The following is a 24386-nucleotide window of genomic DNA, read 5'->3' on the forward strand; positions in this document are numbered from 1 at the left end:
TCTTCTTCCTCCTCTCCCTCTTATATTGTTTCCATCCATTGTTGGTAACATTCAGTGTAACATTTTGAGTCAGTTTTGGCACTCTGAACTGACTTGTATGATGTACAGTTGGTTTGGTCTCATCATTAGAAATAAGTGAACAATTTTGAGTAGTTGTGTGTTAACGATGACAACTGTGTTGTAGTTGTTTAACTTTTGCCTGCCCGTGTTTAGTGTTTTGAAACATAAATGTGTCAGTGCGAAATGTGTTTTAGTGAGTGAGAATGTGTTTAGAGTTTTGCCAAAAGAGTGCATGAGATTTGCAAACAGTGTTTTAACTACCTGAACTTGTTTAATGTTTTACAGAAAGAGTGATTTACTCGACAAATTCGATTAGGCTATTGATAATTTGGGAGGTTTAGTGTTTTAGCAATTCAGAAAAGGTCTATTTTACAACATTTGTAAAATATTACTGTATTTTTGTATTCCGAGTTCAGAGTCTTGCAATATAATCAAAACCTAACACAAGCATGATGTAAATATAGAAAAGGCGGGAAAGCAAAATAATGTTCAGATATAAATGTGACTCAATACAGTTTGTTGTCCATGATGAAGAGAGTACATATGTGTAGGTTTTACTGCCCTTCCTCCCCCAGGGGTCCCGTAGCACCCCTGGAAGAGCAAAAAACTGCACATTCTACAAAGTCTGCAAATGCAAAGTCTGATAAGTGTATAAAAGTGAAAATTGGTAGGACAATTATTTATGCTATGTTTAATACATAATGTTGGACAGAGATGTCTGGCATACATGGAAAGGTGTTAAAAAAGCATTTTAAAAAGTGCTCACAGTAAAATACCAAATTTCAGTCTGGCTCTCAAATATGTCAAAGAGGTATGTATAATGAACATATTTGGATGTCCCTTTGTTCATTAAAGATTGTATTTATTTAATTCCATTACTAAACGTTTTTAAACTACATTACCCATAAGCCTCTATCATTGTGTCCATGGGACGGGCGCTGTAAATTGTAGTTCATTGAAGTGTGTAGTTACACTATAGGGTTAGGGTTAGGATCTCGGTAAACGTGTAATTTCTTTCAATATAAGCAATACCTTATTGTTAACTGACAGTATTACTGACAACATAACGCAAGCAAAACATAGTTTGCGATATGGAGCGCTTTTTATTCTGACCTAAACGTTAGTCCAACCACAGCTTGTCCTTCTGGGGCCATGGAAACGTCAAAGCCTCGTCACACTTGTCCATATATGGTATTTACAGGCTCTTCCGACTTTTGATGTACGCAAATCCAGGATATTTATTTATTTTGTTGTTATTTTTCATTGAAAGATATACAACAACGCTTTATTTCCATGATCATTTATGTATAAGTTCTGCAATAAAAAAATAAAAATAAAAAAACAGACTCTTCCCAGTTCTGACTGAAGATAGGCTATGTAACCTATGTTATGTAACCCTACAGGGATCTTACAGAAAGAAAATTACTCTTGATAGTTATTCTAGCATGCAGTATTTGTTTTAAACAGATGTAAGTTAATCTCTTAATCAAATAAAATGCGTCTGTAACATTTAAAGATGATTGCGCTCACACTTTGTACTAATTTCCCAAAATGTATTGATATGCCAAACTATTTAAAGACTTTAATTTTTCTTTTCTTAAAAAAAAAAAAAAAAACCCAGGAGATGCAAGGCTGCCACCAGAAAATACATTATTTTCTTCCCTTTGAAGAACACTTTGCCCCCCAAAATAAAAACAATATATATATTTACATGATTAATTTTACATTATTTTGTAAAAAGGCAAATATAAATAGGTAATTACAATTATAAATGTTAAAGGAATTAATATCGGAAATTGTAGGATTACAACATTTTAATATCTTTAGGAGTATTCTGTGGTATGTATTCATGGCTGGCATACCAAACAAATAGTTCAAGTAGACTTACCTAAACTATACAGTATAATTTTTTTTTTTTAAAGTACAAATAATGCCTTTGGGAATGCCATTATGCCAAACAGCACTCATTTTCTCCCTTATGATCTCCATGGCACACTTCCTGGCTGTTGTGCAGTTATTGAAAATGCAAAAGTTTTTTTTTTTTTACACACCATTAAGAAAATAAACACAAAAAGAGACTGGGTATTGTGCAAAAAACTTTAATGAACAAAAGCAAGAGAAAAAGAAAAAGAAAAGAAAAAACTCACAAAAAAAAAGAAAAGAAATTAAGGGTGCTTGAGTCCAGGTGACTAGGCTGTCATGCTGAAAGCTGGTTGGGATGTGATGAATTAGGCATAACATGCAGGAATTCACTGGCAGGCTCCCATGTGTCATCCCAGGTTTTGCCACTGTAAAATATCATAAGTGCAAAAAAATTCATTAGAACACAGAGAGAAAAAAAAAAAAAAAAAAAAAAAAAAAACCTGTTGGGTTAAATTTAGAGAGTTCATTGAAACGTATTTATGTTTGTTAAAGTAGCATTAACCCTGGTTAAGCCCAGTGGTGGAATGCAACTGAGTACATTCACTCAATTTACGGTGTTTTTTCATTTTACACATTTTTATACAACATTGCATCTCACAGGAAACTATTGTACTTTTTACTAAACTACAATTGTCTGGCAGCTCTAGTTACACAATGTTCCACACAGTTCCTGTACATTGAAAGCCATGTATCTCAATTTACGGATTTCAAAATGTTTCTGATAAACTGAGGGATGAAGTTGTCATTAGTGGGAAGAGGAAAATCACATTTCCAACACATGTACAACAGGAAACAACTAAATTATGACACATAAGTGTTTCAGATGCTGAAAGATTAATTTATGTGTGCATGAAACACTGCTACTTTTGTAATGCATTACCAAGTGGATGTCCTGCTGCAGGCTCAATAAATAAGCTAGTTCAGAGCTAGAGCTAGCCACTAGAGAACTTACTAGAAACAGTAAAACCAGATCACATCAGGACCATTTTATTGTCCATACATTGGCTGTCTGTCAGCTAATTTTAGAGTTCTATTAATTACTCAGCAAGTACTGAATGGTTCAGCTCCTCATTACCTACAATCCATTGTGTTAATCACAAAATTCCAGGATCTTACAAACAGAATATTCTAAATAAAGACAAGGAGGTAGATCATTCGCCCATTTGTCTTTAAAATTATGGAATAGTCTTCCGAGCATTCCAAATTCAGACACACTCTCTCAGTCCAGACTAAAGACAGTCCAGATATTTGTCTTTAGTCTGGACTGAGAGAGTGTGTCTGATTTTGGAATGCTCGGAAGACTATTCCATAATTTTTCATCATCGGAATGCATGTCCTAAAGGTTACAAGGGCCTACCTGCCGGATCTAGCTCTTCCAAATGCCTCCACCTCATCGCTATTTGCTTGAGTACTGAGAATTAAATAATAAATAAAATATGACTTACCACACAGTGCATGGCAACCAGTGGACTTTCAACTCGGCTTTCCCCTACACACAAAAACACGAATAATAATTATTTGAACTGTTTTAGCAATCACTGATTAGGGCATAACATATTGTTTTATTATCTTTGAAAGGTCAGAATCAGTCATTTAGACAAGAAAGCAGCCTAACAGAACACATTTTACCTCATTTATCCGTTCCCCAGTTATTCGATCAAAGAGGAAAACCTTCTGCCTACTACATTTTCGGCAACCTGAAATGATGAAAAGACACGGAAAGTTTATTAAGCCATGATGCCATGCTTTGTAGCTAAATCAGTTCAAATTTATAATTTCACATGTGAGGTAATATGCAGTACTTTTCATTTATGTCAAAGTAAATTTGTCCCTGTTTTTGAAAGCAAAATGTACAGGATTGGCTTTCCCAAAGTCCTCTTAGCTTAATGGTCCTTGCACACTGACTCTGAAATCGACGAATAAATATGTTTTGTCAATCACGTTTACACACTGCCGTCATAAAAAAATAGGATCGGGTTCGATTTTCTGCGTTTTTCGGATCAGTAGCAAGAATTTGGAATGGTGTTTTGACAATTCAGAGCCACCGAATGACGAATACGGAAAAACGCATACGAAAATTTCAGACTCAGTGTGGAAGGACCTTAAGTCAGGGACTGACATTAACCACAGGCCTTGGACATTGGCCACAGCTAAATAACTAAATACTGTGAACTGGCTACCAATGACCCGGTTAGCCCAATGAATCAAATTTACATGAAGTCAACTCTGACTGGGAGCAAATTTATTACCAGTGTGGGGTAAGATGTACCATGCAAAAGGTTACCTTTTCTTCTGTTCTTCACACGTGGCCCTTCCTGACACAAAGACGTGGAAATGTAAGAGGCAGACGGAGATGGAAGAGAGACAGAGGGAGAATAGTGTGAAGAGGCAGAGGTGTTTGTCCTTTTCATTTGTTGCAAAGACTTAGAGCATGGCAGTGGAAGTTTGGAAGAAAGTGAAGGAAGAATAGTTGTACAAGTAGAAGAAGTAGAAGAGAGAGGTTGGAGAGAGTGGGGAAGACAGAGGAACAAGGTTAAGAACAAATACAGTCTCAGACTCCTTGGTTTGACTCTCCGCCGCCGCTTGACTCTCCGCCTGCTGCACCATTTGACTCTCCGGTTGCTGTGCTGTGGAGGTTGCTATAATACAAGTTTACTTTCATTTAAAATCTTTACATATTAACAAAGAAATATACATTTTAAACATTCATAATTTCTAAATCAAAACATTACTTACATTTTGTCAAGATAAATTCATAGGCCCTCCGCATCTTCTCCAAAATAATTTTAGTGACAGGAGTGGGGTGCAGATGGGTTATTATTTCTGCAATCCATTTATTCGAAGCCCTTTTATCTGGCTTGCCAATAAATAAAATTGGCTTGTATCATACAGCTTCAAGTTTACTCACCTGAAATGAACAAAAGCAGTTATCAGACATTAGTTAAATCCACTGAATTATTAGAAACATCAATGCAATGCAAGAGTACAATGCAAGAAACATTCCTCTTCAACTGTATGCAATCAATGGCCAGTTTCAGATAAGGCCAGAGGTACTCTGCAGTTTCTGCCATTGCCATCATGACTTACAGTAATACTTGACAGAAAAACACAAGACAGACGTGGCTCTTAAAAGTGCCTTTATTGTGTGTGTTTCTGTGTGTGTATGTGTGGTGGGGGATTAGAATAAAGAGCAGGCAAAATTGAAGGACCTGCAATTCAGCAATTCAGAATCAAACACCTTATATTTTACACCAGTATTCTTCATGTTGCCAGATTGGATAGTTTCCCAGCCATTTGGTTGGTTTTGGGTTGATCTATGTGTGATAAAAAAAGGCTTGGGAAAGTGGAATTTTTTTTTATTTTAAGGCAAAGGACAGAAATGGAAAATAATTTTACAGTTGCACTGTTCACTGTAGTAGCCTTAAATAGCCTCTGAAAGAACACACAAATTATTTATCATTTCATATTGTGATGAGCCACAATAATGTTGTAGTTATAAATTAATTTGTATTGTTAATTATAGATTTATTTGGGTGTTAATTATATAATTTTGCGTGGATTTTAAACAATTAGGCTGTAAAACAAACCAATCTGGCAACTGTTCTTCATCTGAACATTTCTAATATTGGATAATAGTTGTGGGCTAATGTAATACTGAAAATATTACATTCCCCAGTATGATACATGATTATATGCGACAAAAATGAACTTGAATTCAATTAGCTAACTTTGCTAGCCTGCACATTTGGTGCAGCAAACTATATTTTTATAATGCCTTCTATTATTTACCGTCATACGAAATTGCCACCTTACACATCTAAAGGTTCTAAACACAACTTCTTGTCCTGATTCAACAGTTTTTAGATGTGTAAATTTAAGAATAGTATCAATCTCTATTAATTAACTCTTCTACTTACCAAGTGGGAAATCGCAATGGACCTTGGGATCGCCCCATACAGTGACGTCAGCGTTATTAATTTAGAGGATTTAATCAATAAAAAATAAAATAAAAAATAAAATATTAATTGAACACAATCGTAGCATATTATATATTTATTAACATCAACAAACCTCCGATAAAAATACGTTACCCAGCATGCTCTAGTTAAAGCAGTGTAGCCTACCTATGTACCAGTTCCTATGACAAGAAAACGCTTAAACTGCTTACTTGCACGCCGTGGAGCGTTGTTAAACTCACCTTTGAATGCAGTTTTACCTGCAGTTGAGCGTTGTTTTGGTTAAACTCACCTCTGAATGCCGTTTTACCTGCAGTTGAGCGTTGTTAAACTCACCGTTGAATGCGGTTGCACACCATGTGCGTTGTTAAACTCACCGCTGAATGCGGTTGCCGAACGCGCTAAACCTTTGCGCAGAGAGGGCACTTTGATATCAGATTGCGAGGGTTTTTAAACATCAAAAACCAGTTGGAGGGCCAGATAAATATCATCTGGGGGCCGCCATTTTACTAGCCCTGGCATAGATCATTCATTGTAGTCTATTCCTTTTTATTTTTATTTATTGTAGCCTCGACCCATACACAGCACAGCAGACGGGTTGCGGTGTTACCCAAGACGTCAAATTTCAACGCCGCAGGCTCCGGTTCAGAGTTCTATAGAAGTCAAACAGACTACCCTACACGTTGAAAAATGACGCCAAAGGTATACCCAGTGCGTTAAAGTGTGACGCCAAGGGGTCCTGGCCAAGCGTCCATATTTAACGAGTCCAACTGCGTCCTGTAAAACGCCCGTGGGTTGCATTGATGGTTGAAAGCCATGAGCGTCTCTCACACACGATAAAGGGTGTGTGTTGAATTCGGCCAATATACTCCTGCGGGCAATTAAGGGATGATGGAACCTATATTGTCGTGTTTTTAGTTAGGATACCTAGCACACATTCACGTTTAAATTGAGTAGGCTACCACAGGCTTATTTAAAACTTAACGAAATTGTAGCCTACGCATGCTACTGTTGCTGAAAGCGTCTGATATCACGCACTTGGATTGGCTAGCAAAGTCCAACTGCGTCCTGTAAAACGCGGGTGGGTTGCATTGGAGGTGGTTAAGCCGCGAGCGTCTCTCACAGACGATAAGGGTGTTGAAAATGGCGAATATCTCCTCTCAAAAGATAAATAATGGAAAACAATGACCTCCTATATTAGGTGTAGGCAATCCTAATCATAGAGCAAACATAAGTCGTTGCTGAAAACGTCTTTAGTCTGTGCAGTCGGTCAATGTTGAGGTGAATTGACGACTGGCGAAGCCCTGAGCGTGTAATTACATCCAGGGGCGTCGTAAAGGGGGGGTAAAGGGTACCGAGTACCCAGGGCCCGAGGCAGGGGGGGGGCCCTTAGAAGTCAGTTTTCTATACATACATGTATATGCACTAACATTTGTATAGCATTTATGTACAAATAAAAAAGTTCCTGTGCAAAACTAAACTTGTAGTTAGGCACTGGTTTGGTATAAAAAAAGTCATTTTCATGCTGTGCAGGGCCCCACCACCCCTCTCGAATCAATGTAAATGGTACAACCCGCAGTTCAGGTGCTTCTGCTGTGGACCTGCGGTGAATCAGTTGATGAGACAGGAGCTGGAGTGAGTGAGCCGTGATAGGAACTAGGAAGACAGGGGAAGAGTCATGTCTTTCCTTAAGAAAGGAAAATCAGGGGCTCAAAAACGAAAAGAAAAGAAGATTAAAGAGAGAAAGGCAAATGAGGGCAAGCAGTTGCTCACTCAGTTTTTTGAAAAGAAAGGTGAGCTCCAAATGCATCATCGAGCATTGACATTGTTTTAACATAAATATCTACTCCAGGTAGAATAGCATACATTTATGTTCGTACTCTATTTGAATTATATATCAATACTTTATAGTATCACAACCTACATAGCGAGCAAACAATGTTTGGGTAAATAACGGAGTGAGAAGCAGACGGAGGCGGAGCTGGGAGCTCAACACACTGCCACTCCAGGCAGAGGCGCAGCTTGTCTCCTCTTCTGCTGCAGTTCTCCCCAGAGTCGGAAGTTTACATGAAAACACTGTATATTTCCCTCCATTGTCAAAATCTAACACCCGCGAAAACACAGATCGTTAGCGCCTATTTTACCGCAATGTTATGCAAATTAGCTCGCGCACGCTCTTACATTAAGTACAGGATTGTTCTCAGTTTAATGCACATCTTAATGATTGAAAATGACTTATTTTAAAAACGTAATTCAAAGACTGAATGTCTAGTTTGGCGGTTAGTGTACCCTGTGATTCTATAGTCTGCATTTATTTTAAACAGACAAATAATCATCAATTATCTTGTACTTTTGACAATAAAACAAAAATATATTAATCAGAGTGTGGCTTATTTTGTTTACATTTTAAGTGTTTTTATGATAAAAATGCAATACCCCACCCATTGGTATCACTATGGTATTTGGTACGGGGGCCCAGCAAGATGGTTTGTACCCAGGGCCCAAAATTTGGTGCTACGCCCCTGATTACATCGCGGATGGTTTTACATTGAAGTTGGTTGAAAGCCATGTGCGTGTCATCTATACGCAAAAGGGTGCTATATGCGTGGGCAGAAAACGCCGAAGGACGTGACAAAACGGCCTTATATGACGCCCTGAGATGAGAACGGGTTGATTTAACTACTAGTTGATCAACAGGCTCTGAACTTCAATAGAATTTTGGACTACTCTCAAAATCCTGAAAAACATGCTGGATATTTAGCGTCATGGCACACACACACACACACACATGATCTTAGTAATTTGAATGAGTTTGGAACAACCACCCTGCTGGAAAAACCAGCACAGACCAGCATAGCTGGTCATACCAGCTAGACCAGCATATGTTGTGTTTTGGTGCTGGTATGCTGGTGACCAGCATGGGATGCTGGTATGCTGGTATGCTGGTGACCAGCATGGGATGCTGGTATGCTGGTATGCTGGTGACCAGCATGGGATGCTGGTATGCTGGTATGCTGGTGACCAGCATGGGATGCTGGTATGCTTGCTGTATGCATTTATTAAATGCATCCCATGCTGGTCACACTAGCACCAACATTGGATGCTGGTTACACACATTGGAAACTATGCTGGTCAACAGTAATAGATGTTAAGGATGGTAGCCTGTTCACCAGCTGTGCTGGACAGCTACATTGAATTTTGGTATGATGAAAATCATGAAAATACAAGCTTACATTAATACATGTAACAAGTTCATTTAATAATAACAAGTAAACATTAATACATTAATACAATAATATTTTTTTTTTTCACAAAACAACACTCATCTAGCTCAACATGCAAATTACAATAAAACACATTAACAACAATAGATCTTAATTAAGTGCTCACTATGGGGTTCCATTTGTGCCAAAAATGAGTCGACTGCTTTGTGCTTTGTACTACACATTTGTCCTTGTCAACAGTAACCTGCTAACAGTTGCCTACTTTTTCAGATAAATTAGTATATGTTGATGTGTATGCTCTCCGTATATGTCGTTTTGTTCTGTCATCCTTACTGTATTGATCCTACTTTTTCAGTTAAATTACTAAATGTTGATGTGTATGTTCTTTGTTTATGTCGTCTTGATCTGTTGTCTTAACTGTTGTCTCTTTCTGTCATTTTAACTGTTGTCTCTTTCTGTCGTCTTGTTCTGTCGTCTCTTTCTGTCGTCTTAACTGTTGTCTCTTTCTGTCATTTTAACTGTTGTCTCTTTCTGTTGTCTTGTTCTGTCGTCTTAACTGTTGTCTCTTTCTGTTGTCTTGTTCTGTCGTCTTAACTGTTGTCTCTTTCTGTCATCTTAACTGTTGTCTCCTTCTGTCGTCTTGGTCTGTCGTCGCCTTCTGTCGTCTCCTTCTGTCATCTCTTTCTGTCGTCTTGTTCTGTCGTCTCTTTCTGTCGTCTTGTTCTGTCGTCTCTTTCTGTCGTCTTAACTGTCGTCTTGTTCTGTCATCTTAACTGTTGTCTCTTTCTGTCGTCTTGTTCTGTCGTCTCTTTCTGTCATCTTAACTGTCGTCTCCTTCTGTCGTCTTGGTCTGTCGTCTCCTTCTGTCGTCTCTTTCTGTCGTCTCGTTCTGTCGTCTCGTTCTGTCGTCTCGTTCTGTCGTCTCTTTCTGTCGTCTCTTTCTGTCGTCTTAACTGTCGTCTCTGTACTCACATTTTAAAGTTTTTTTTTTAGTCTGTTAATGTCCATTATTTTTTCTGTGATGAACCGTCCGGCCTTTACCCATCTGGCCTGCAACTCTGTCTCCTCCACATTCTTTTTTTCAAGCCACTCCTTGAAGCAGACTGAAAAGTAATGAACAGATAAATAGTGATGCTTGTGTCGCACCAGAACAAATAAAAATGTATTACTCCATAACCCAGTACTGGCATCCCACAAAGACCTTGTGGCTACTGCTACCTTTTAATGTCTGAAATTTCTGGGGGGTTAAAGGCTGCCTGCTGGTTTTGGTTGTGGGGCATTCCTTCCCTGTGAGACTTCTTTCCCCCAGAGTCTTAGTGCCCCAGATTGCCACTGCCAACTCCTTGACAAATAAGGAATCCCGCGTGCTGTTTTGAATCCTTGACCAGGCCTCTCTGCGCACTCGAACATCTCCCCCCAAGTGAATCTGACAAAATTAAAAACAAAAATAATCAAGGTACTAGATTTTAAACTACTATACTTCTTTTAAACTAAAAATAAGAAAGTATACTTTCAGTCTACATTTTATATACTTCTCAAAAATATACTTAAACATTACTTAAAGGAACCGTATGTAAGAAATGTATTTCAATTAATCATAAAATGGCCCTGATATGTCACTAGACATTAAGAAATCATGTTGATCATTCCTTTGAAAGATGGAGACGGCTGAAAACGGGGAAGAATTTGAAGACAGACGCCAACGTTGCAGCCTATCTGGCAACCTCGAGTCAGGGGGGAGGGGGAGGGGATACACCGCTCTACAGTAATTTGAAAGTGATTGCAGTACCAGTTTTGGCCACAATCTTACATACGGTTCCTTTAAGTATACTTTATAAAATTAACTTAAAGTATACTTCTTTTTCGTAAGGGGAGGGCAATACTGTACCTCATCTCCTTTTGAAGATACAGATGGTTCCACCAAACAGTCAGACTCTGCAACATATACAAAATAATGTCAATGTACTCAATATACATATTTACCCTCTTGCATCAGGGCCTATAGTTTGGTAAATATGGACCATGATAGATTTAAGATATCTGTGACTGTGAGTAATATATTAGTTATATATACACATGTATATCCTTACTTTGTAAGGTCTCCTTTGGGCTTGGGGCTCCAGGATCTTTGACAGTTAGAAAGAAAACAAACATATCACAAATATGACAGATGATGGAAAACATGACAACAAAGAATATACTTATAAACCCTCAAAGATCACAGCTGAAGTACTCCAATAACTTATAGTCTTCCCCAATCCCAAAGCTATTCCTTTAATTTGTATCTTATTAGCTGGTTTAAATGATGATTGGGCTGTCCTCTTTACCACTGCACTTTGCTGTTGATGAGGATTTCAGTGCCTTCAGCAATTGTTGCTGCAATTGCATGTTTAGAGAACGTAGTTCTTTATTCTCTGCCTCAATTTCTGCTCTGAGTTTCTCCTGCTCCTCTAACCTGTAATAGACGGACATAGTGTATGTCATGATTAGCTGACATTATAAGAAAGAAAAAAAATATATATATTTTAATATATTAGGTGTTATCTAGCTACTTATAGTATATCCACCTAGTTCTGCTATGGTGCTCTGACAAGCAGGTTAAATCAAACATTGGGCTAAAGATCAATTCTCTTGTCAGAACACATTAAGGCTACCCTAACGAAAAAGAAGTTTATTCAAGTGTTCTAGACTATTAGTATACTTCTTTTAAACTAAAAATAAGAAAGTATACTTTCAGTCTACTTTTTATATACTTCTCAGAAATATACTTTATGTACTTCTCAGAAATATACTTCAAATTGCACTTAAGTATACTTGACTTATACTGACAGAAAAGTCTAAGTATATTTGGCCTATACTTGTTGATCGAGATATACTTAAAAGTATAATTAAGTATTCTAAGTATTCTTGGCTTGTACTTGTGTTTACTATTTTGATTGAGTAGCTTATTAAATACTTTTTTAAAAACATAATATTACACACCGTCTTATAAACTAACATGTTCAGCTTTATATACTGTAGTAACAAACTTTCGGGTGGAATAGCTTATAGAGTAAATAAAATAAGCATGGAAAATAAGTTTATTCAAGTGTTCTATTATACTTCTTTTCAACTAAAAAGAAGAAAGCATACTTTCAGTCTACATTTTATATACTTAATTGTACTTGACTTATACTGAGAGAAAAGTCCAAGTATATTTGGCCTATACTTGTACTCAATCTTTTGATCGAGATATACTTAAAATTTGAATTATTCAAAGTATACTTGGCTTGTAGTTGTAACTCTTTTGATCGAGTAGCCTATTAAATATACTTAAATACAGTCTTATGAAACTTTGTTTGAAAATATTGATTAAAATATTGATATAAAACAGATATGTTTCTAATTCTGCGTATCTGAATTTTTGTGTAGGCTAGTCCACTGGTAGTGTACATATTTACTTTCATTTTACTTTTCCCCACCATTGACTGAATTTTCCAGCTATCCATGTTTTCACTGGTATACGGTAGGGGGCGCTATGACACATCTTCTAGCACATAATCTCTGGATCAAAACACAGGAGAAGAAGAAGCTGAAACAAGTGATAGAAGATTGCTCACTCAAATGTAAAATAATGTAATATCAAACATTAAACAGCTTGTAAATCAAAACTGCTTAATGTTTCCAAATGAAATGAAGTGTAGGCCTAACCCATGAAGAGAAAACGACTGTGAAGCTTTCGGGGTGTTGGACTCGATCTACTCCACCTGTGTTTTGATCATCGTTCTGGATCTGATCAAGGCGTAGTCTTTGACAAAAATGTGATTTTCTCAACTATTTTGTTTAAAATGTTGCCTTTATGAAACTTACTGACATTCAAGTGTTGATAAAAAAGGATGCATGAAGCTAATAAAATGTTTTTAAAATTAAAGTAGAGTTAAAGGTATTTTTCAAGTATAAAAAAATAACATTTGAACATAGTAGTATAGGCCTACTGCAACTGCAAAAATAGTATATAAATAGTAAACTATAAGTATAATGTTAAGTTCACTTAAAGAAAACTTGTAGTATAAAACTACTAAACTAGTAGTTTACTGAGAGTACACTAAAAGAGTAAAAATAATATATAAATGGTAAACTATAAGTATGATGTTAAGTTCACTTAAAGAAAACTTGTAGTATAAAACTACTAAACTAGTAGTTTACTGAGAGTACACTAAAAGAGTAAAAATAATATATAAATGGTAAACTATAAGTATGATGTTAAGTTCACTTAAAGAAAACTTGTAGTATAAAACTACTAAACTAGTAGTTTACTGAGAGTACACTAAAAGAGTAAAAATAATATATAAATGGTAAACTATAAGTATGATGTTAAGTTCACTTAAAGAATACTTGTAGTATAAAACTACTAAACTAGTAGTTTACTGAGAGTACACTAAAAGAGTAAAAATAATATATAAATGGTAAACTATAAGTATGATGTTAAGTTCACTTAAAGAAAACTTGTAGTATAAAACTACTAAACTAGTAGTTTACTGAGAGTACATTAAAATAAAACTTGTAGTATAAAACTACTAAACTAGTAGTTTACTGAGAGTACATTAAAATAAAACGTGTAGTATAAAACTACTAAACTAGTAGTTTACTGAGAGTATACTTCAAAGTTGCTACAAGTATTAAAATAGTAAACTACTAGTATACTCATAAGTTCACTTGCAGTACAAATGAGAAACATAATTATGAACTAGTTGTGCACTTAAAGTTTACTACTGTTACACTTATAGTACACTTAAACATATACTTTTATATACTTCAAGTGGGCCAATTTAGTCCCAAGCGGTATTAAAATAGTACACTTACAAGTTTACTACTAGTACATATTGACATTAGTATACTTACTACATAAAGTATAGCCTACTTAAAAATATACTTGAACATTACTCAAGTATACTTCATAAAATGAACTTGAAGTATACATTTTTTTCGTAAGGGTATTCAAAAATCACTTACTTGTTTGTAGTTTCCTGCAGTTGCAGAGACATATTGTTTATTTTTTTTAGGTAGAGATGTTGCTTCTTTTTTGCCTCCTCAAAAAGTTTTTCTGGTACAACCCCACCATCATCATCATCATCCTCTTCTGACAATGAGTCAGACAGGGTTTGAGCTCTCATTATCTTGCTTGGAGTTGGGCAGAGTGGAGACTGTTTTCTTCTAATTTTTCTCTCTTTTAGCAAGGTTAAGAGATTATTTTGTTTGGCCTCTTCTGCAGCTTTTTTCTGATTTGTCTATAAACATGGATAAAAAAGCATAATTAGGAAAAAGCATCACAGTGTATTGCAAGACTCCCACACATCCAAACAAAACAAACAAAGCATTGTAAAAGCAATTACCCTATATGATTATTGAATAGATTAATGGAGCCTAATATTATCACCTGATAATGGTGATAATTTGATAACCTGTATGTGGTCAGAGACACAAAAATACATTGCAGTACATACATGGTTTATGGAGTACATGCACCCCCCCATAGTTATTCATGAGGTCCCTTTCCACAGGTGTATAAAATCAAGCACCTAGATTATGAATGCAGACTGCATTGTGCTTGATTAATACACCTGTGGAAAGGGACCGGATGAAATCCATGAATATTTTCACTATAACTTGTATTCTGTAGTTACATTCAAGTGCCACACGATGGCACTAGCTGTAATTACAGTTGGCAATAGCTGTAATTACAGTTAACAGGAAAAACGATAGCAGATCAGCAGCAGCCAATAACATTAATTTACCAATTTTACACAACTATTAAGTTAGCTAACATCGGAACTATAACAGCAATATCAACTTTACATTTATTGCTTTGGCTTCCTCTGCCTCGGAGCGCGACCGTGGAGGCGTGGTCTCCTTCAGGAGTCTCACACGGACCCGCTTACCCTTGGCCAGTTCCTCCTCGATCTCTTCTCTGGACTCTGGAATGTTAATAACACCGAATGTAAGTACTTGAAAGCACCTGCTATAACGTTATAACTTACTCTGTCATGCAATACTAACACCGGTAGCATTGCGTCCTCTGTCCTAAGCGCTTACTAGCTTTGCTAGCGCGTTAGCCAAAACTCGTATCCCAGTTATACACGTACTAACGTTAGTAAGTTATTAAAGTTAAAGTTTCCAAGTTGGACATTTATGTTATTGATGAACTATTGGAGATAACATTATTACGACTCACCCTTTAGGAACAATATTTGTCCCTTGAAAAACTTCTCTTGCCAGCGCACCCAGTAAGTTTTAGTGAGGTCACTAACGTTAAGGTCAAAGTCCTTAATGTAGGATATGGGGACGATTTCTTTACACCCGTCCTCTATATATTTCACATAGGCGAACATATTTTCTATTCTGTTTTATAGTTAGGTAGATTTAAGTAGATTTGTTGAGTGAAGTTGTCTGTAAAATGACAAGTAACGGTTACCTCACGAGCGAATTTAACTCTAACAGCGGGAAGCGCGAGATGCACTGTTGCCTTGGTTACAGACTACAGTCATATACTGTATAGTGTGTCTTAGCTCCCACTATAGAATGATAAAGTTAAAGGGTTTATTAAACACGTCTGTATAACACAACACAGTTCCACAATGATTATAATGTTGAATCAACAACTCTCTAAAGCAGTTTCAACAATAGCAGTATAAAGCAGTCTTATAATCTTCATGGAGTAGGATTTATTACATAACTGTTGAATTGAGGCTGCATCAGTTGTACAAAATAATCTGGCAACTAAGTGTCTCACACTTTTTAGTGCAATAATCCTAGTCATCTAGTTGGCAAATTGCTGGTAAACTAAATAGCTCAATTAATACAGACAGACAAAGGATTAGAAAACATTTCCAACAATGTTACCTGATCAATATGATTTATTAATACCCTTATTTTATTTAAGGGTTGTATGAGGCATAGATTTTAGTAACGTAATTACTTTGTAAATTCAACATCCTATTCATGAATATGTCTGATAATTATTATGCCCTTTTTTAATTTTAGAATGTCAAAACGCAAGTACAAATTGTACTTAGAGCCTAAGAGCAGAGTTACATTTCCCTGTGCAAGACTGAAAAGAGGACATTTGGATGTAAGTCAGTTCATGAGAAATATGTTGTAATCCTGGGTATCAATATTATATAATTATATTGTATTCAAAGAATGTATGACTTCAGTCTTACCTGAAGATGTTCTTTTAAAGGTGGCAGATGGTTCAGGAGATGCAGATGTTGAGGTGAGAGAGTAATAATTATTTTATTTTTTATTAAAAATACATAATTTCCAATTAGGCTTTACTACATTGAGTACAGTTTTTTTTACTCTGTGCTTGTGCCATCTCTTCATGATCCTGTGCAGACCATGTCTCCTTCTGGCGATATTCAGCTGGATCCAGATGACACGGCCAACATGGTGAGCTCTTCTACCAACCACACCTGCAGGCTTGTGGCATATTGTTTTTTGCAATTTTTGTCTAAAAGTTACTCCTGGTTGTTCAGGTTTTGGCTTTCATCGGTGACCACATAGATCAAGGGGACAGAATCAATCCACACCTGAGCACTGCAGATGTTGAGGTGAGAGCAAGGTCGCCCATAAGGGCCTGTGTCATAATGAAACACCCCGTTCAATTGTATTAATAAATGAAAATTTTTTACTTATTTCATCTATTAACTCTCACTTGTTCCTACTCACTCATTACATGGCACACTTATTTATTTATTTAAAAAACAAAATTGTTGCTGCATACCCTTCTGACACTGGGTAGTTGTGCCCCTGAGTCTGGGTGAGAGATGGATCTACTTTTTAAATTAGTGAAAGACATAATTGGGCTTTACTACATTTAGTACTGTTCTTCTTGATCCTGTGCAGACAATGTCTCCATCTGGCGATCTTCATCTTCAGCTGGATCCAGATGACACGGCCAACATGGTGAGCTCTTCTACCAACCACACCTTACAGGCTTGTTGCATGTTGTTGTTGTTGTTGTTGTTGTTGTTGTTGAAACTGTTGTTGAAATTGTTGTCTAAAAGTAGGGCTGGGTATCGTTTAAAGAAATTCGATACTGATACCTTGACTTCGATACCGGTTCCTGAACGGTACTTTTTCCGATACCAATAAAAAAAATAAAAAAAATCAGTTTTAACAACATTACCTCAAAAAATGAAAAGTGAACAGAGAATATGTAAGGGTTAATGCCCGACGAGGTGTCCATTGTCAGGTATTAATGGACGACGGCGAGGCGTGAACCGTATGACGCGCAGCGTACTTCCGCCGAAGTCCGCTTATACCATGGTCACTTGCCAAATAACACATTTTTAAAACATTAGTTTATATTTTAATTAGTTTTACAATCGAAATCTAAAGTTTTTACAAACAATAACTTGGTTTCCCTGGTTACGCCTGACAGTTTATTTACTAGGTGTCCTCTATCACTTTTTAATGGACACCCTGCAGCCAATCAGAATCGAGTATTCAGCCAGACCATGGTATAAGCGCTGAATTAGAGACGGTAAAAATGAGTGGGTCACGCCCGAAAACCGCCACAGGCCAATCATGGCTTAGCAACTGTAATTAGGCGAAGGGTCAATTCCGAGTCCTTATAGCAGCAGGAATAAAAAGCGGTTCTTAAACTGGATTGTTATGGTGGAAAAAAGACATGTAGTGTCTCCCAGAGGGCAGAGGCATGTGCATCCTCATGTATGTAAATAACACAAACAAAACAGGGTCCCACTAATAAAAATATTCCATATCACAATTATATGTCATAAACTCCACCAGGTACCCTTTTAAATCAAGCTTGAATTAGTCTGATCATATAGTTAGTTAATTAAACAGCTTAATCCTGCTTTTATGAGCCTTCATTTTAAAACACCCATTTGCTGTTTGGTGCATGTTTTTTTGAATAATTTTTTTAAATGTTTCTTTGTGCTTTCAGGTACTGCCTCTTGCTGCCAACCGCGGAGAAAATGAAAGTGATGTTAGACCAGGTTCAAGCTGCGCAAATCTTGAGGTCAGGGCAGGGCACAACCCGTTCTGTGACAGCAGTCAGTAGGGCTGTACAATATGACCAAAATGTCATATCCTATTTCATACCCCAATAACGATACATATCCTGATAACAGGGCTCCACGGTAACTTTTTTTTTATTAGGAGCATAAGTGCTCCTAATTAAAAAAATCTAGGAGCACAGTCCAAAATTTAGGAGCACAGATAATTGAACGTTTTTCAATGACACAATATTACTGTGCCACATATAACATGCAAAAGTATGGAGAGCATGAGAAAAGAGAATTCAGAAACATAGCGTCTCACAGAAGTTTATGTGATGAAGTTTGGGTCGGCGTGACTGAGACTCATGCTTTTATTACTCAAAACAATAATAAACAAAAGGCGCGCACACAGCGCTTGCACCGTAGCCGCGCTACAGCAATAACAACACTTTTTCACTTTCTCCGATCACTCTCTCCACCTCCGACGTACGAGTCCTAGTCCTCCTCTCTCTCTCGCCTCTGAGTCGACAGCGGCTTATATCCCGTCTCTCCACGCCAATTACTGCAATAAGACACAGGTGTTTGTCATTTGCACTTGACCTACTTACGTACCGCTTGTCTCCTTTCTCTCTCTCCCATTACAGACCGTGCTGAACCACGCCCCCCTCGCCACAGTTTACCTTTACCTACCTTCCTCAATTAATAAAATATCATGAGTTACCGTTGGAATTTCTGTAACTCATGATATTTATTTGCATCATAAAGGTTTATGGAATAAAGAATAAGTTAACGCTATAGTTTAACTGCTTAGTAAGGTCATCACTCTTCCACTGACAAACATGGCGTTAGCTAGATTTGTGGGTAATCTAATTTAGCAAATGTAAGCGATGTTAAAGAGTATTTAGAAGCGACGAATTAGGGAGAACCATTGTCATTAATTGGCTGTTATAAACCCCAATACCGATTTAAATGAAATTAGTTCAGATTGGCCAAGAATATCGGACGGCCAATTAAAGGGATAGTTCACTTTGAAATAAATTTTTGGTATGTTTTAGCTTACCTCAAGGGCATCCAAGATGTAGGTGTCTTTTTTTCCGCAGTAGTTTCAATTTTTATATTTTTAGGTCAAACTGTTCTTGTCTGTCAGTCATATAATGCAGGTCGATGGTCACTGTCTCAAAACACAAGCACAGAGTCCAAATTAAAACAATTCCCCGTCGTCCAAATTAAACAATTCCCCATCGTAAGTACACATTGATGGCCTAAGACACGAAACGAGCGGTTTGTGTGAGAAAACGAACAGTATTTATATCGTTTTTACCACTTATACACAGCCATGTCCAAGTGATCTGATCTGACGTGTGTGCAGACTGGTGCATACATATATACACTAGATGTCGCCTTAAAGACATTCGTTCCAATGAACTGCCGTAGACAAGGCGAAATGTATAAGTGGTAAAAACGATATAAATACTGTTCGTTTTCTCACACAAACCGCTCGTTTCGTGTCTTAGGCCATCAATGTGTACTTACGATGGGGAATTGTTTCATTTGGACGACGGGGAATTGTTTTAATTTGGACTCTGTGCTTGCTCTTTGAGGTGGTGACCATAGATCTGCATTATATGACTGACAGACAAGAACGGTTTGACCTAAAAATATAAAAATTGAAACTACTGCGGAAAAAAAGACACCTACATCTTGGATGCCCTTGAGGTAAGCTAAAACATACCAAAAATTAATTTCAAAGTGAACTATCCCTTTAATCGGTTGGGCTCTACGTCAAACGCCATGTACCGTCATATCGCACAGCCCTACTGGTCAGTCATACATTTCTTAGTTTACTGTCATTGTATGTAGACACATGCACTCAGGAATGTTTTTTTTTTTTACATTTTTTGTAGATGTCTTCATCTGGTCGCTTTCTGCTTACATCTGAGCTGCAACCAAGTGACATGGCCCAGCAGTTTAGTTGTGATTCATCATCTGAAGGCAGTGTTTCTGAAGTTGATTCGGAAATTCCAGATATTCCAGAAGATGATCCATTCAGACAAATAGGTTTTGATACAGACATGGATTCAGTACTAATGTCAGCAGGTACAACGACAAAGGCTGAGGCACTGCTCATGGTGATGAGTCATGCAGCAAGACATAATATAACAGGGACACAACTTCATGACTTATTACAGCTCATAAATACTCTGTTTGGCAAAGAGGTGTTACCCAGATCAAAATATTTGTTCAATAAGGTCTTTAAAAACAACTCCGACATTGTGGAGTTCCACTTCTACTGCAAAACCTGTAAAGTATACATTGGCACAAAAGAAGACATACAAGACAAAAACATTGCACAGTGTGCAATCTGTAGTGCTTCAATTGAAATCAGTTCCTTGAACAGTGCAAGCTTTTTTATCAACATACCAATTGCACCTCAAATCCAGACGCTGCTTGAAAATCCTCAGATTCAAAACAGCATGAGCTACAGACACCAAAGGCCACATAATGAGCATGTTATCTCGGACATATACGATGGTGAAATGTATCGAAACTTGTCAAGACCTGGTGGAATTCTGTCAGATCCAGACAATTTGTCGTATAATTTCAATTCTGATGGCTCGCCTGTGTACAAGTCTTCCAGATTTTCTATATGGCCCATACACCTGCATTTAAACGAGCTCCCTCCCAAAATGAGATTTCAGAATGTAGTGCTTGCAGGTCTTTGGTTTGGTACTCAAGAGCCAGTTATGTCGATTTTTCTCAGACCCTTTGTTGATCAGGCCAAAACACTGGCATCCAGAGGTGTGTCTTGGAGAAAAAATGGAACATGTGTGTACAGCAAAATTGTTGGGTTATGTTGTTGTGTAGACTCAAAGGCAAGACCAGCCATGCAAAACACCACACAGTTTAATGGGTACTTTGGTTGTGGCTTCTGTTTACATCCTGGTACTCTAGTAGAGAAACAGGTGAAGTACACTGTGACTGACACAGAATATCCTGACAGAGAAGCGAAGCAAATGCTGGCAGACATGGAGCAAGCAGTAGCACAAAACAGAAGTGTCAGAGGAGTGAAAGGTCCATCACCACTCATAAACATGCCCTATTTTGATATAGTGTGGGGCTTTGTTCCAGACTATATGCATGCTGTCTTACTGGGTGTCATTAGACAGCTCACAGAGCTTCTTTTGAACAACAGTGATCAACCCTATTACACTGGGAGTCCCAACACTATGAGGGTGCTAGAAAACAGGATCAAGGACATAAAGCCACCACACCTGATAACACGACTACCCAGACCCCTTGCAGAATGCAAGTACTGGAAAGCCTCAGAGTGGCGATCATGGCTCCTGTTTTACAGCTTGCCAGTCCTGAATGGTGTACTTCAACCACGTTATGTGAAGCACCTAGGCCTTCTGGTATCAGCAGTATTTCTACTTCTGAATGAGAACATTACCTTCCAAGAAATCAACAAAGCAGATGACATGCTTTTTGAGTTTGTGGCAAGGTTTCAGTTGCTGTATGGCGAGGCATCTATGACATTTAATGTACACCTGCTAACTCATCTTGCAAAATCAGTGAAATTGTGGGGGCCACTCTGGGCACACTCAGCATTTGTGTTTGAAAATGCAAATGGTGGTCTGTTGAAACTGGTGCATGGAACAAAGTGTGTAGCTCTGCAGATTGTGAACAAATTCCTGTTGCACAGAGCAATACCACTCTTTACCACAAGGTATGCAGTTAGTGAGCAAGTTAAGGAGTTCTGTTTGGAAATGACAAATGACCGAAGAGTAAAGAGTTTCACAAAATGTCAAGACACAACTGTTCTGGATAGTGGCAGAGTGACAGAGACTACTGATGATGAAAAAAGAGCCTTCATTTCTGCACAGAAACATCCACCAGACGAAATGGTAGTGCACAGGAGAATGGTGCATAAAGGACTAGTTTATACCAGCAAAAGCTATAGCCTCAGTAAGAGACGCAGAGATTTTTTTGCAAAGATGAGTGATGGTGTTTATGGTGAAATCCAGAATATTGTATCCTTTCCTTCAGAAGGGGGTACAGAAATTGCTGTCCTTTTCAAAAAGCTCTATACAAATGCCTCCTTTCCTTTATCACAAGGTTATGGGTTTGTGTCACATATCCGACTTGTAAGTGGAAGCCTTTTTTCGCCAGTGTGTCTGATTTCAGTAGACCGGTTAGAGCAGAAATGCATGGTTTTGAAAACGGGTGATCAGACGTACATTTGTGACTTTCCAAATGCATATGAGAGAGACTAGTCTTAATCTTAGATGGTCATTCTGTGAGTTGTTGGTGATGATATAAGCCCTTTCTGTTTAATATGATTTCTGGCCTTGAGTGCGAAGACCTTTCCATGAATGGAACTGGTTAAGGTGTCATTAGATAGGCCTAAATGTGAACTTGGGTCATGTGATAACAGGAGGGGGTGGGAGAAATAATATCTAAAGGCCGAAGAAATATCTAGGAGGACATTCGCACTCAAGCCTCTTTTTCTCTAACATTTCTGTTTGACTATATTATATTTGAGTCTGATACTGCCTCGACATTTCTGTTTGACTATATTATATTTGAGTCTGATACTGCTTCGACATTTCTGTTTGACTATATTATATTTGAGTCTGATACTGCTTCGACATTTCTGTTTGACTATATTATATTTGAGTCTGATACTGCTTCGACATTTCTGTTTGACTATTTTATATTTGAGTCTGATACTGCTTCGACATTTCTGTTTGACTATATTATATTTGAGTCTGATACTGCTTCGACATTTCTGTTTGACTATATTATATTTGAGTCTGATACTGCTTCGACATTTCTGTTTGACTATATTATATTTGAGTCTGATACTGCTTCGACATTTCTGTTTGACTATATTATATTTGAGTCTGATACTGCTTCGACATTTCTGTTTGACTATTTTATATTTGAGTCTGATACTGCTTCGACATTTCTGTTTGACTATATTATATTTGAGTCTGATACTGCTTCGACATTTCTGTTTGACTATATTATATTTGAGTCTGATACTGCTTCGACATTTCTGTTTGACTATTTTATATTTGAGTCTGATACTGCCTCGACATTTCTGTTTGACTATTTTATATTTGAGTCTGATACTGCCTCGACATTTCTGTTTGACTATATTATATTTGAGTCTGATACTGCCTCGACATTTCTGTTTGACTATTTTATATTTGAGTCTGATACTGCCTCGACATTTCTGTTCGACTATATTATATTTGAGTCTGATACTGCTTCGACATTTCTGTTTGACTATTTTATATTTGAGTCTGATACTGCTTCGACATTTCTGTTTGACTATTTTATATTTGAGTCTGATACTGCCTCGACATTTCTGTTTGACTATTTTATATTTGAGTCTGATACTGCCTCGACATGTCTGTTCGACTATATTATATTTGAGTCTGATACTGCCTCGACATTTCTGTTCGACTATATTATATTTGAGTCTGATACTGCCTCGACATTTCTGTTTGACTATTTTATATTTGAGTCTGATACTGCTTCGACATTTCTGTTTGACTATTTTATATTTGAGTCTGATACTGCCTCGACATTTCTGTTTGACTATTTTATATTTGAGTCTGATACTGCTTCGACATTTCTGTTTGACTATTTTATATTTGAGTCTGATACTGCCTCGACATTTCTGTTTGACTATTTTTTTATATTTGAGTCTGATACTGCCTCGACATTTCTGTTTGACTATTTTTTATATTTGAGTCTGATACTGCCTCGACATTTCTGTTTGACTATTTTATATTTGAGTCTGATACTGCTTCGACATTTCTGTTTGACTATTTTATATTTGAGTCTGATACTGCCTCGACATTTCTGTTTGACTATTTTATATTTGAGTCTGATACTGCTTCGACACTTCTGTTCGACTATATTATATTTGAGTCTGATACTGCTTCGACATTTCTGTTCGACTATATTATATTTGAGTCTGATACTGCTTCGACATTTCTGTTTGACTATATTATATTTGAGTCTGATACTGCCTCGACATTTCTGTTCGACTATATTATATTTGAGTCTGATACTGCTTCGACATTTCTGTTTGACTATATTATATTTGAGTCTGATACTGCCTCGACATTTCTGTTTGACTATTTTATATTTGAGTCTGATACTGCCTCGACATTTCTGTTTGACTATTTTATATTTGAGTCTGA

General features: G+C 37.2%; 3 protein-coding genes across 3 annotated transcripts in view; 1 reads left to right on the forward strand and 2 right to left on the reverse strand.

Annotated features, from left to right (window-relative positions):
* The window catches only part of LOC309474918 (uncharacterized protein), a gene marked incomplete at its 5' end in the record, with an annotated part of 216662 nt that overhangs the window by 54111 nt on the left and 138165 nt on the right, over positions 1-24386 (reverse strand). The gene's annotated exons all lie outside the window — the stretch shown is intronic.
* Positions 10145-11635, reverse strand: LOC309474976 (BEN domain-containing protein 5-like; the record flags this gene model as incomplete). Its single annotated transcript, XM_082137595.1, has 4 exons — positions 10145-10589; positions 11052-11098; positions 11254-11289; positions 11491-11635. 4 exons carry the CDS (start codon positions 11633-11635, stop codon positions 10329-10331), a joined length of 489 nt encoding a protein of 162 aa, XP_081993721.1. The 3' UTR covers positions 10145-10328.
* Positions 15131-22752, forward strand: LOC309475596 (uncharacterized protein). The gene is made up of 7 exons (XM_082138429.1): positions 15131-15140; positions 16383-16415; positions 16538-16591; positions 16678-16752; positions 17048-17107; positions 18114-18188; positions 20073-22752. The coding sequence occupies exons 3-7, from the start codon at positions 16541-16543 to the stop codon at positions 22440-22442; spliced, it is 2631 nt and encodes an 876-aa protein (XP_081994555.1). The 5' UTR covers positions 15131-15140; positions 16383-16415; positions 16538-16540; the 3' UTR covers positions 22443-22752.

This window comes from Leuciscus leuciscus, assembly GCF_965113295.1.
Source record: "Leuciscus leuciscus genome assembly, chromosome: 15".
Taxonomy (NCBI): domain Eukaryota; kingdom Metazoa; phylum Chordata; class Actinopteri; order Cypriniformes; family Leuciscidae; genus Leuciscus; species Leuciscus leuciscus.